Below are 12,760 nucleotides of genomic sequence, written 5' to 3'. Positions count from 1 at the left end.
TCCCTTCACATAGAGAAATAGAGTAGCCCATCCTAAACACTAAAAACACATTCATTATTACGAATACATTACGACTGACTACAGCTGGGAAAAAAAAAAAACACTTCTTGGCCAGCTTTGGATAATCACAAACCTCTTACAAATCTCAGTAGATGTGATGATGACTGGTTAGGCTCTGTAAGTCTTCAAAGGTAACAAGTGTCAACAAAATTCTTTTCAAAACATATTTAAGCTTCATACTATACTATCATTAAAAACCCAAAACCCAACAAAGACACTAAAGGTACTGAAAGAAGGACAGGATTTCCATTCTTCAGTAGGTGCTTCTCCTGCTGTCTACTGCCCACCATAAGGCATAACAGGAGATCCCTATAAGCTCCATAACTTCAGACATTATTTTTTTTTATTATACAGAGGACTAATATTTTAGGTGGAAAATCATGGTAGATGCTATACAACTAACTCACTGAAAAGGAATGAGATTAACATTTACCATGGTGAGACTGGGATTTTTTGTGGTTTATTGCCTCAGCTCCGTTTAGCAAGAAAATGAACTGAACATCTCACTGATCACAGGGGAAAAGAACAGGAATTCTTAAGGGTTTTTTTTTTTTCCCCTTAGAATTTTCACATGGTTCTTCTTTTCCAGGTTTCCACAACCAAGCTTCAGTTTCCAGCTCTGAAAGTTTGTACTGGCATGTCACAAGTGATGCCTGACAAACCTCCACTATGTAGAAATACAGCCTCAGGCTCTGAGAGACCAGCCAACACTGCAGGAGCAGGGCTAAACAACAAAAACCTTACAAGAGCAAAAGATAAGAATGATCAAATGAAAGAGTCTAGGAGGCAAGCATGACAAGAAAAGAGAGAAACAAGCAGACATCAATAAGAACAAAAGAATTAATAAGGATGAGAAAAGAAGGAAAAATACTCTGCGTTTGAGGAATACTAAAACAGTCAAGTTTTGAAAAGAAGGGGGGGAGGGATGTAGGTCACTCCCATATTATTCATTTTATTCGTTTGTTAAACAAGAACAACCCCACTTATTAATCTGCTGAAACAACACAAGGATTAATTCCCCATCTGTGCAGCACTTCCAAAGCCTCATACAAAAGCACCAATGAAAGTGAGTGTTTTGCTCAGGGTTTGTTGTAGTAACAGGTATACAGAGATCACCACCAGATTATTCCTGTGTTGAGATAGACCTTTAGTCAAAGTTGAAAAGTTCCCACAAGGAAAAGCTTTGACCTTTTGGCTCCAACACAGAAAAAAGACCTCTGCAACATCTACACATACCTGCCTGCCTACATTAAATAACGTGGAGGAGACCTGTACGCAAACTGAGCTGACTGCAAATATCCCTTCTGCCCTAGATATCAAGAACATGATCCAGATCAGAACAGGCACAGAAAACTAAGTGTATGTAATTGAAGATGATGCAGCAGGAGGAGAGAGGAAGGACTTGTTGCTAAGAGAAAAATGCAGATATGGCCAAGTTCTGCCCCTGGACATACCACTCACTCATTCCATGACATGGCACAAATCACTTTCTAACTTTGTGTCTCAGGACAAAGAGAGGATGATGCACCCACTACTTCTCTTGCAAAACCAGCTGCAGATCTACAAATTAAATTCTGTGAGGAATGCATGCAACTTAAATACTCACTGCTGGAGCTTCCAGGAGTACTGAACTGGGAAGTTTCAAGGAACTTTCGAGGTGTAGATAGGTTAGTGACGTCCATAAGAGGTACAGGAGAGGCATCTTTCACAAGTGAACTGTGTGAGGGGAAAGAATTAAAGCAGTTTATTGTTATTTACGATCTTAGTTCACAACAAATAACCCATTTATTTCTTAATTTATAAGCCTAAGCAATAGATACACATAACAGTTTTGATACAAGAGGTTTACAAAATCTAACTTAAAGCACAAGTCCACAGTGGGTATCTATATATACACATTTGAGTGAAAAGGGAAAAAGCCAAAAAAGCAATGAACACTGCCATAACAAAGACAAAATCTGGTATCCCAAGGCCTCTCTGAATTTAAAAGCACTTTAGACTTGTCTGACTGGCCACAGCAACATCGTCAGGACACACGTACACAGGAGCTTACTATAAGGTGTGATTATTTCCCAGTAGACATGTTCACCTCCAGCACAATTAACTACTGATAGCACGATAAATTAAAACAGAATTGTTAAGATCTTCCTGGAAAAACACATACTGAGGAGAAGGGATGCTCCCATTGCCACGGCTTCTGTCAACTATTTAGTGCTTAAAGCTTTTCTAGTTCCCACTACAAACCTCCACTGTTTTTCCTCCCCTTCAAATTCCTGTTCTGTGCACACCTACATGCATCTCTCCCAAATGAACCTTCTTACTCAGAAAAGAAAGAATTTCTACTTGTCATTTTCATAATAAATTCAGATAGTATTATTTGCCAAAAACGTGTCATGCTGCCCCAGCTGCCTAATGAAAGGCATGAAGCTGGATGTGGCAGGGGAAAGCACACAAGAAACCATTTTTAAGAGAAAGAAGTGGGAGCAGGCTCCTATAATGGAGTTTGTGATGTTCTCTTAGAGGTTAAAATGCTTATGGAGACCTGCACAGACAAGGGCTAAGCTTACTCCCCTGCGTAAGAACCACCTATACGCCCTGTACTACACAATACTTACAGGGATTAGCTGTGCATTTCAGCCTTGCATTGTTAGATAGAACACACTTAAAACCAATACAAGAAATAATCATAAATATTACTGCATCGTGGTCAACAGCCAGTTTAGGGCAGCTTACTAAAACAAAGCCACAAGCCTGTCCTTGATGTAAGAGTTCATGTTATCAAATATCAATGATGTGCAACAAGGAATGTGTAAAAAGATAGTAAAGAAGAAGATAAGGGTCCCTGTAGCAGTTGTACAAAACTGCAGTTAATTAGCAGTTACATAGTCTGGCTGCTCCAAAGCTTTGTATCTGTTTTTAATTAACAAGACGAGTAAGGAAGAGACTGATGGCTTCCTAGCAACTCTCCTTCCCAGAAATTTCAACTTCAATCAATCCTTTACTTCATAAATTCATTTAACTTAACTTACTATCTCTCCTCTTATTTTTGGCAAGCATTCTTTATTCTTTCTCATAACAAAATGAGAATTTATCTTTTCTCTGCACCTTTATCATATGCTGGCTCCCCTTTTGCACCCAGACCCTGTTTATTACCTCTCCTACTCTAGAAAAGTTTTCTTCCAGTGCTGTGTCTCTCCTTTCAAGCCACTTTCTTCCTTCCCTCCCAACAACTCCACTGCCCTCAAACTCAAAAGTTAGGAAAAAATAGCCAGGCACCTACACTTAAGGTGAATTTCCAGTGATCAGAGGCACCAACCAGGTGAGGAGTTTCAACATCTTTAAAACACCTTTGAAACACAACACAGCCAAAATCTGCTCAGGCACTTCAATTCATGGCCTCCAGCTAGTAACCTTATGGTTAGCTGAAGTCTTTTAAACTTTGGATGTTTGCTAGAAAAGATGAGCAATTTTTCCCTGTGTTCTTCCATTTGCCTGACCTGAGCCTCATGATCATGACATTTGTAGGAAAGTTATACGCATCAGAGAAGGAAAGGAATTCTAAAAGGAATTGACCTCATCATAATTCTGTGGGAAGCAGCAAAAAACCCAACAGAATCGCTAAGCAAGAGTGAAAGAACGAGAACAGATTGTTCACATGCTTGAAGGTGCATCAACATATTTGGAGATTTGGAGTTTTTCTGCTCTCCACAGCCACTAGCATGAGAAATTTGCTTGCCAAAAATGAAAGGTTGAGGTGTAAGTCAGTGGCACTCTCCCAAGCAAGTTTCTGCTTATGAAAGGGAGAATGTTGCCCTCGTCCCTCCGAGACCTGCTACCCTCAGTTGGCATCACACCAAACCCACCTGATTCTCCCTTTCTCCTTGTTGCGTTGTCCTACTCGGTTAGTTGATTTGATGTACAGATGACGGTGTAATTCATCTATCAGGACTAAGTGCATGTTCATCTTCTTACTGTGGAGCTCCAGTCTCAGATCACTCAATCCCTCCACCTGAAGGAGGGGACCCTCCAGGGAGTCCACCGCTGACACCTGGAAGGAGAACACATGTGACAACTTGTAAAGGTCAATTCATTCATCTCTCAGGACTGTTCTCTTTGATTAGGTGAGAGTATGAATACCATGATGATTTTATCCATAAACCCCTTTAAAGCATAAACCATTTAAGTAGTATTTCTTCATTTCTATTCCTAAAAGAAAATTCAATATATGAAAAGGGTCCAATAACCAAACAACTCAGATTTAATGAGCAGTCTTCAAATATTTTCAGCACATGTAGAAAACAAGTTAGTTAAAACACAGTTCGTTAAATAAAAATCAAAGCACAGTTTATCACAAAATGAGGATTATCAAGTAGAAAAGTGTTAGAAAAAGATACTGACAATGATGTTTGATTGTCTTTATTCTTTTCGTTATAGAACCTCCAACAAAACATTATTCCCAGTTCTATAAACAGGGAGAAAAAGACTTAAATTTTATTTGCCTAAAGTAATGTCATGACATAGCTGAAAAAGCTTAGGCGGCTGTCTTGGTTTCAGCTGGAATAAAGTTAATTTTCTTCCTAATAGCTGCTGAAGTGCTTGTGTTTTGGATTTAGGATGAGAATAATGCTGATAACACACTGATGTTTTAAGTTGTTGCTAAGCGATGTTCTAAGTCAAAGAATTTTCGGCTTCTCATGCTGCCCTGCTAGTGGAGGCTGGGGGGGCACAACGAGCTGGGGAGGGGGCACACAGCCAGCACAGCTGCTCCAAACCAGCCAAAGGGCTATTCCATATCACACAACATCACACCCAGTATATCACAGAATCACTGAGGTTGGAAAAGCCCCTCGGGATCATCGAGTCCAACCCTCAGCCCGACTCTACAAAGTTCTCCCCTACCCCACATCCCCCCCAGCTCATCCCAACGGCCCTGAAACCCCCCCAGGGATGGGGACTCCCCCCTCCCTGGGCAGCCTGTTCCACTCTCGGACCACTCTTGCTGGGAAACATTTTCTCCTCCTGCCCAGCCTGACCCTCCCCTGGGGCAGTTTCCAGCCGTTCCCTCTTGTCCTGTCCCTGATCCCCTGGGAGCAGAGCCCAGCCCCAGCCTCTCTGCAATGTCCTGGCAGGAGCTGCAGAGAGGGATGAGGGCTCCCCTCAGCCTCCTCCTCCTCACACTCAACACTCCCAGCTCCTGCCCTGCCTCCTCACAGGATTGATTCTCCAGCCCTTCCCCAGCCTCGTTGCCCTCCTCTGCCCTCGCTCCAGCCCCTCCAGATCTCTCTGGGATTGAGGTGCCCAAACCTGGACACAACCCTCCAGGTGTGGCCTCACCAGTGCAGAGCACAGGGGGACTGTCACCTCCCTGCTCCTGCTGGCCACACTATTTCTCATACAAGCCAGGATGCCGTTGGCTTTCTTGGCCACCCGGGCACAATATGAACTGGGGGGAGTTGGCTGGGGGACACCGCAGCTCAGGGACTAGCTGGACATTAGTCAGTGGGGAGTGAGAAATTGTATTGTGCATCACTTGTTTTGTATATTCTATTCTTATTATTTTCCCTTCCTTTTCTGTCCTATTAAACTGTCTTTATCTCAACCCATGAGTTTTACCTTTTATTTTTTCCCCCCCCTTGATTCTCTCCCCCACCTCACTGTGGGGGGAACGAGCCAGCAGCTGTGTGGTGCTCAATTGCTGTCTGGGGTTAAACCACAACAGAGGCCTAAACTCCCATGTTCTAGCCTACCTAGCTGCTCGCTTAGGTAGCAACACAATTTAAATTAACAGCCATCAGGCTAATGAAAGTTATTGCTAGTTCAGAGGTACTTTTGAACTCTAGAGAGTGTGGGAGATTTTTAATGTTTAATTATTAAGGGTCAAATTAAGGAAAACAACTTTATACAAACAGCAAAGTAACAGCCAGTGATCTAGACCTGCAGCAACGTAACCAGCCATAGGTAACATTTCTCTGCTGATGCACTTCAATAGTGACCACCTGAATTCCAGCAGTCACTACACTGAGGAATTTATTTCCCTTTACATCCTAAAAACAAAACAAAAAACACCAGGAATGACAAATGAGTGCATAAAAGCAACACTAGCAATTTGCATCTCTCCCAGTTTACTTATTTTTCTAACTTTTGAACAGAGCACTTCCAGAGTTACCAAAAAAAATAAAAATAAAATAATGGTATCCTTCTGCAGTTTCCAAAATCTCAGTGCTTATGTTATAAAGAAACCCTCCTACAAATAGCATGTTCTGCATATAGAGATTTAAAGTTTAAAAAAAAAAAAAAAAAAAGGAAACCATTCCCTAATAATTGAAGATACTACTCATGAAATAAGACACTTGCTTGCGCTTCAGGATTTAAGTTTATAGCAAATCTGTCAGCTAAACATTAAAAATGAAAAGCAAGGAGATGGAGTAAGTAGACAGCCCAGCTAAGGTCTGGTCCCTTAATACCAGTAAATATTAACTATACTGAAAGAACACCTATCAACAACACATTATTTTGCTTTGCCTCCAAGTCAAGAATGACCCTGAAATAGCTTTGGGCCAGTCAGGCTTTTAAATTAAGAGCAGTTTCTAAGAGGAAGCTGCATTTCTTTTCCATCCTCCTGAAAAATTCTGTCAAGAAGTCCCCAACTATGAAATTCCTTTCCCTGAATGGATGAGGAGAACGTACACTTGATGTCAGTCTTTAGGACAGAGTTCAGACTTGGGAAAGTTTTTGTGCCACAGGATTAATCACCGAGGACTGAACAGGCTCCTCCTAAGCCCACCAATGCTGAAACTCCAGCAGCGTTTACAGGGTTCCCATCACTTGACACAAAGCACTACGCCACCTTCTTCCTTCCCAGTATCCGTTTGTGAACGGTTATGGAGGTCTGGCCATAACACATCACAAAACCACACCACAGAGGAAGCAAAAAAACCCCAAATTTGCTTCTCCCCAAAAAGCTGGCATGCCAGAGTACATACAACTAGAGAAGACTCAGCAGGCATGCAGACACAGCTTGGAAACCTTTGGCAGAAGTCGAAGTGTTAATTTTGATCTTCTTCCTTTGGCAGGTAGGGAAGTACCCCAAATTTCCCAATGGCAAAGGCGCTTTAACCCCCCTCCAAGTCACTTCAGGGGAGTTGCAGGCATTCATCGCTGCCCTGAAAGCTGTCAGCAATTTCACCAAAGCAAGAACAAAATCAAGAACAACATTTGTCAAACTGAGAAGCCGAGAGATGAAAATGCAGCGAGGGAAGAACTGGAAGTAAGCAGGGAAATGACATTAAAAAGGTTCCAAGATATCAAGGAAAAGTACTACCTAAAACACAAGCAACAAAATTTTAAAGCTTTCCATGCAGATCATTCAGCTCTACTTTTATCTTCCCAGTTCCTAAAGAGTTAGTTATTCTCAAAACTAATTATTAACACCAACACAGAGCTCTCAAGCACATCTTTTAAGAAAGAAATGGAACAGTCAATCCTTTATTGTACTTCAAAATAAAAACAAAACCTAAAAAAATAAACAACAACAAAACCAAAACCTGCACATTGCTATGCACTGAACTTGCTTCTGGAAAAAAACTGCCTTTCTTTTTCTGGTGGGGCTACGTCAGGTGGTTTATTTGATGGCCTTGCTGACACTTCATATTTGCAGTCAGACAAGCTGGAAATTCTGTCCTTCAGAAATGCCACTTTCCCAGTGACTGACTCTACAGGTAAATAACGCGGCCAAGTCTCAATGTTACACACACTTAGAGTCTTTTAACTTAAGGGAGCCACACTTTGGTAAAGCCTCACTTAATCACAGAGCACAAGAGAAAATTTTTCATGTTCACAACACTTTGGGTCTGGGAAGTAGCCAGAGGCTCAAACCAAGTTCATGGAAGTCAAGGTGAGGCCTCCAATTGGTTTAGGTGGCAACAAGTATAAATATTAAACTAAAAAAATTAAGAAACCAAACATTTTTTTCCTTCTGCCAATTTAGTCAAGAAAAGATGATTTAAGTTGTGGCAAGAAACAAGCTATAAAGCAGCACCCCAGATTATAATTCAGAATACAAAATATGAGATTAAAACATCTGTCTAAATTGTGTTCTGCATAACCTACCACACAGCAGGAGCAAAAGAAATGATGTAAAGATGTCTACAAAGAATACACAGAAGTAAAAATACACTACAGATAGATCTACCAATGGAACTGTTATAAGAAAAACCTTGACAAGCTTGTGTTTCACCCTACTATCCTGGGAAAGATCAGATCTTAAAAGTCATTTTCAGCAAATAACCACACTGTCATCACAAAGGCTTTGGTCTCCAGAAGCAGGGAGATGAAGAGTTAGAGAGGGATGGAAAAGAAAGGGAAGCAGAAAGGGAATAGGAAGAGTAGTAATGATGACAACAGCTCTGTTGACTACTTGGAAACACAAGCAGGAGTAGTTTACAATTGGCTTTATTTAAAGGCCAAATATCCATCTGGGCCATGTCAACAAGATGGTCAACCAATCGGTTATGAAGGGCCTTGGAAATCACCAGGGTGGGTCAGCTGAGAGCACAGCCAATGCCACGAGCAGCCAAGACAAATACGATGAGCACTGAGAGCAAGACTAGAAAGAAGTAAGACATTTTAAATTGCATTCATAATGGGGACTATGCCTATCATTGGCAAAGTTTAACTCAAGCCCTGAATGTGATGCCCCCACTCAGTTAGTAACACACCATCACTTGTATTACGCAAGAGACCCAAATGTATGATAAAAATAACTTTCAACTGAAGATCATAAGAGATTTATTTACTCTTGTATCATCAGCTCATCACTCAACTTGGGCATATCATTTCAACTAGTTGTTCTTAACCTTTTCTCATTTCAAACCCCGATATGCAAAAGGAACTAGATGAGGGGGAGACATGTCACACAGAGCAGTAACAGGTCACAGTACCACGCAAATCCTGCTCTGAAAAAAAAAAAAAAGTACTGCTGTTCCTCAAGTCAGCAGCAATTCTGCCAGGTAGAGAACCTTAATTTAGGAGAAAAATCCTTATTTTTGGATTTCTATTTTTAATTATGGATCCTGCTCCTCTGCTTACAGTATGAAAAATATTTAAGAAAAAGGTACATTCTAGAAAGAAACTTAAGTGTTGGGGGGTTTATGTATTTATGTTGCTGGCACCATTCCTAAACACAAAAAGCTTTTCATATTTCAAAAGGCACGCGTCTCTCCCTCTTGAATACTAAACTTTAAAAAAAATAGGAATTTTATATTTAAATTGTATCTATTATTTTTTCACTCGTTTATTACAAAGTTATCTGGAGTCCTCAAACTGACAGAAGCCCTTTAGTTCTAACTATCTGTATCAATTATTAGTATTTTCATTTTATTACTTTGAACAATTAAGAACAGAAAACCCTCACAAGCTACGACATTTCCACATAGGTTTTACTATTTTCAGGACATTATAGCAAGTTTGGGATTTTTTTAGTTCACCAGCAGCGTTCTGAACACTCACTTCAAAAGAAGCAGCGCTGGGAAATGAAACAACTCTACATTTAGACACGGAGCATAAACATTCTCTTGTCCATTGCTAGAACAACCCAGCTTCTCTTGTTGCTATCTTCTACTATATTAATCTCTAATTTACAGAGCTTGTTGTACATCAAAATTAACAGGCACTTGAGCCACCTTATACAGCAGCTGCCAGTAAGGACAGCGGTGAGGCCAAAGGCCCTCATACACTAGGATGAGAAATAATTGTAGTAGCTCAGAAGCACGCTGTGGTCACTCAGTAAACACCGACATGTGACAGCAGCAAGCACACACTTCAACGTTTTCTGTCAAATCAAGTCAAAGAATTCTAGAAGTCAGGAATCTACATTCATAGCGTTGCTAGAATAATATATTGATCCAGCTTGGAAGGGACCTCCAGAGGTTTCCAGCCCGATCTCCTGCTCAAACCACGGTGATGTCAATGTTAGATCAGGCTGCTCAGGGCCTCCAGTCAAGGTCTGAAAATCTCCAAATGGAGATTCGCAGTTTCTCTGCTTCCTTGCTCCTGGTGTTTAACCCCTCTCATGGGGAAGAATTTTCTCTTTACATCCAGCCAGTTTCTCCCACAGAAATCAGTGGTGGTTGCCTCTCAGTTGTTCACTGTGCACTTCTGAGAGATGCCTGGTTCCATTTTAGCTCTAACTCTTTAAGTTGGTCACAGACAGCAAAGCATCACTCTTTTCTACAGAGTGAACAAACCCAATTATTGCGGCATCTTCTTACACATTGCGTGCTTGTAACCCCCACCACCCCGAGGGCTCTCCACTGGACTCGCTCCCATATGTTTCCTCTTACATATAAGAAAATTTTTCTTGTAGAAGGGTCCCCAAAACTGGATGTGGTACTCCAGATGCAGCCTCACAAGTGCACAGCCACTCGCCTGGACCTGGTGGCTACAATCCTGCAAATACAGGAGCAGGATCCAAACAACGGGACAGGCTGTGATTCGGCCCGATACAACGTTATCCAAAAAGGGTCTTGAACATTGTTTCCCCTGTCAGTGTCACCCCACACACGTTGAACTGAGGGTGCAATTAATACACCATCCCTGCTTTTTGCTCCTTATCCTCGCTGTGGTAAGAGTGTTGGATAATGAAGATTAAAGATGCCATAAAACATGCAACGGTATCACATTTAATTAGATTTTCTCCCCTCAGCTTAGACTAGATTTCCCAAGTAGTTACCTGGTTTTTAATACTCCTATTACCTACTGTGTGCTATTCATCCTAACAAAAAGACTAATAGATGTAGAATTGCATATAAAGGGGAAGAGTTATCACTACGAGACTCTGGTTGAGACTGATAATGGAATAGCAGCCTTTTTCAGAGAACCTGAAAATTAGATGTACAGAAAAGAACTATGAGTGGCTCAAGGGTCCAGAAAAAGCACCTGAGAGTCCTTCAAGCCTCTTTCTTAGCCTAGTTGAGCTAAATGGAAATGAATAAGTGATTTTAATTTTTATTTTTTTTCTGAGGGTGGGAGGTTGTAGGTAGATAAAGGCATTGTGTTTGAGTACCGGGACACAAAGATAATTATAGTTTAGACAGCTCCCAGATGTTTTTTCTTTTGGCAGGGGTGGGGGTGCAGAGAAGAGTTACAGCAAGAGAAAATAGCTTGAAGGTGAATCCGAGAAAAATAACTGATTTATCATGAGCAGATAGTACCAAAAGAAATGGTAGATAATCCCCACCACCTTTTTTTACTCTTTATTTCTTTTCTAAATTCTGCAAGAAGTCTGTCTCTCCCATTGAAAACCACACTGGAATAAATACTAAATAACTGTATTTAGTCAACAAATAATTAAAATATTGTCCTAGATTACAATAGAATTTGTCTTAGATAATCTGACAGTTCCTTCTGATGTTAAAATCTACTCACCAATATCTACTTATTATCGTACTTATTACCTACAATAGGAAGTAATCACCCTTTAGAAAATAAGGATCAATGAAGTAAGCCTGAAAAAAGAGCTCTGCTCTGTATGAGCTAAAAATTGCAAGTTTATAGAAAATAACTGTGGCACCAGAACCATTATGCAGCTTGTTTAAAGGTCACAGTCAGTTTATAGTAGGGCTTAATTGCCTTAAAAAGAAACTGTAGCTAAACATTTGCCTATTGTAACATCCAATTTGGAAGGTTTTAATTTAGCATTTTACAACAAACTAGAAGTATCAGCAAGATCTTTGTTAAAATTATTCTTTCTTTCCTGACTTTGGCCAAAGTTTTCCAATCTGCTTGCAGTTAAACCTACATATTCCCTCAAATGGTTTTTCAACAGTATTTTAATTTTTGAAAGCACATTTTAAAATAGATGTGAAGAGAGAGAGGCATTTCTTTTTTAGTTCTAGACCTCCACAGTCCTGGAAGCCCTCAACTAGGTGCTTCTTCAAGGAAAAAAAAAAAAAAAAATAATAATAATAAATAAATAAATACTAATTGTTGTTCCAACTAGAAAACCAAATGCTTTCTGGCTGGGATGCCAGCCTATTCGGAGTTCAGACAACAGATATGAAAACGTGAACAAAAAAAATGGAAAAGGTTAAAAGAAAACAATGTGGTAGGTCACAATTTCAAGAAAAAAAAGACAAGTCATACACAAACACAGTATGACAAAAGGAAAAAAGCTGAACCCTCTGAATAAAACCGCAAATAAATAGCAGCAACCTAGAAGATTTCAGCTGCCTTTGTGGATGAATAAAGACAATGCTGACATTTAAAAGGAGGAGAATTGATCTACTGCTTTTACAAGGAACTCGCTTTCAAAAGATACAGGAAAGGAAAACGACTAAAAATGGCTTAAACGTGTGTAGCCAGATCTAAACAAGCAGTTCCCTGAATTCAATTTGCTCCTGACTTGCCTGAGATAAGGATCTAACCTGAAAAGTTGGTTTAAGAAACAGGAAAGTACTCACACCCCAGCTGTTGGAACTTTGCATGGGGCAAAAATGCAGAATATTCTGTCCCTATTCAAAGAATTTAACACATAACAAATTTAAGAGTAGATGATGCATTAGAGAACTGAACTTCCAACCTAACCACAAAGAGATCTAAAGGATGTTAAATTACACAACAAGGAATTTTTCAGTGGGTCATTTTAGCTCGGGGTGGCACGTAGCACCCCTGTTCCAACATATTTAAAGAAACCAGCAGCTCT

At 40.3% G+C, this 12,760-nt stretch overlaps 1 protein-coding gene across 1 annotated transcript in view; it reads right to left on the bottom strand.

Moving 5' to 3' along the window:
* EXOC4 (exocyst complex component 4) overlaps positions 1-12,760 on the bottom strand; it is a 424,237-nt gene that overhangs the window by 373,077 nt on the left and 38,400 nt on the right. The window contains exons 4-5 of the mRNA XM_074903542.1: positions 3,924-4,108; positions 1,667-1,776 (exon numbers count right to left, since the gene is read on the bottom strand). Of these exons, the coding sequence (XP_074759643.1) occupies positions 1,667-1,776; positions 3,924-4,108 (295 nt within the window). The remainder of the gene's footprint in view (positions 1-1,666; positions 1,777-3,923; positions 4,109-12,760) is intronic.

Source organism: Athene noctua, chromosome 3, assembly GCF_965140245.1.
Source record: "Athene noctua chromosome 3, bAthNoc1.hap1.1, whole genome shotgun sequence".
Lineage (NCBI taxonomy): Eukaryota > Metazoa > Chordata > Aves > Strigiformes > Strigidae > Athene > Athene noctua.
The sequence above is the reverse complement of the archived record's forward strand: the minus strand, read 5'-3'. Positions and strand labels throughout refer to the sequence as shown.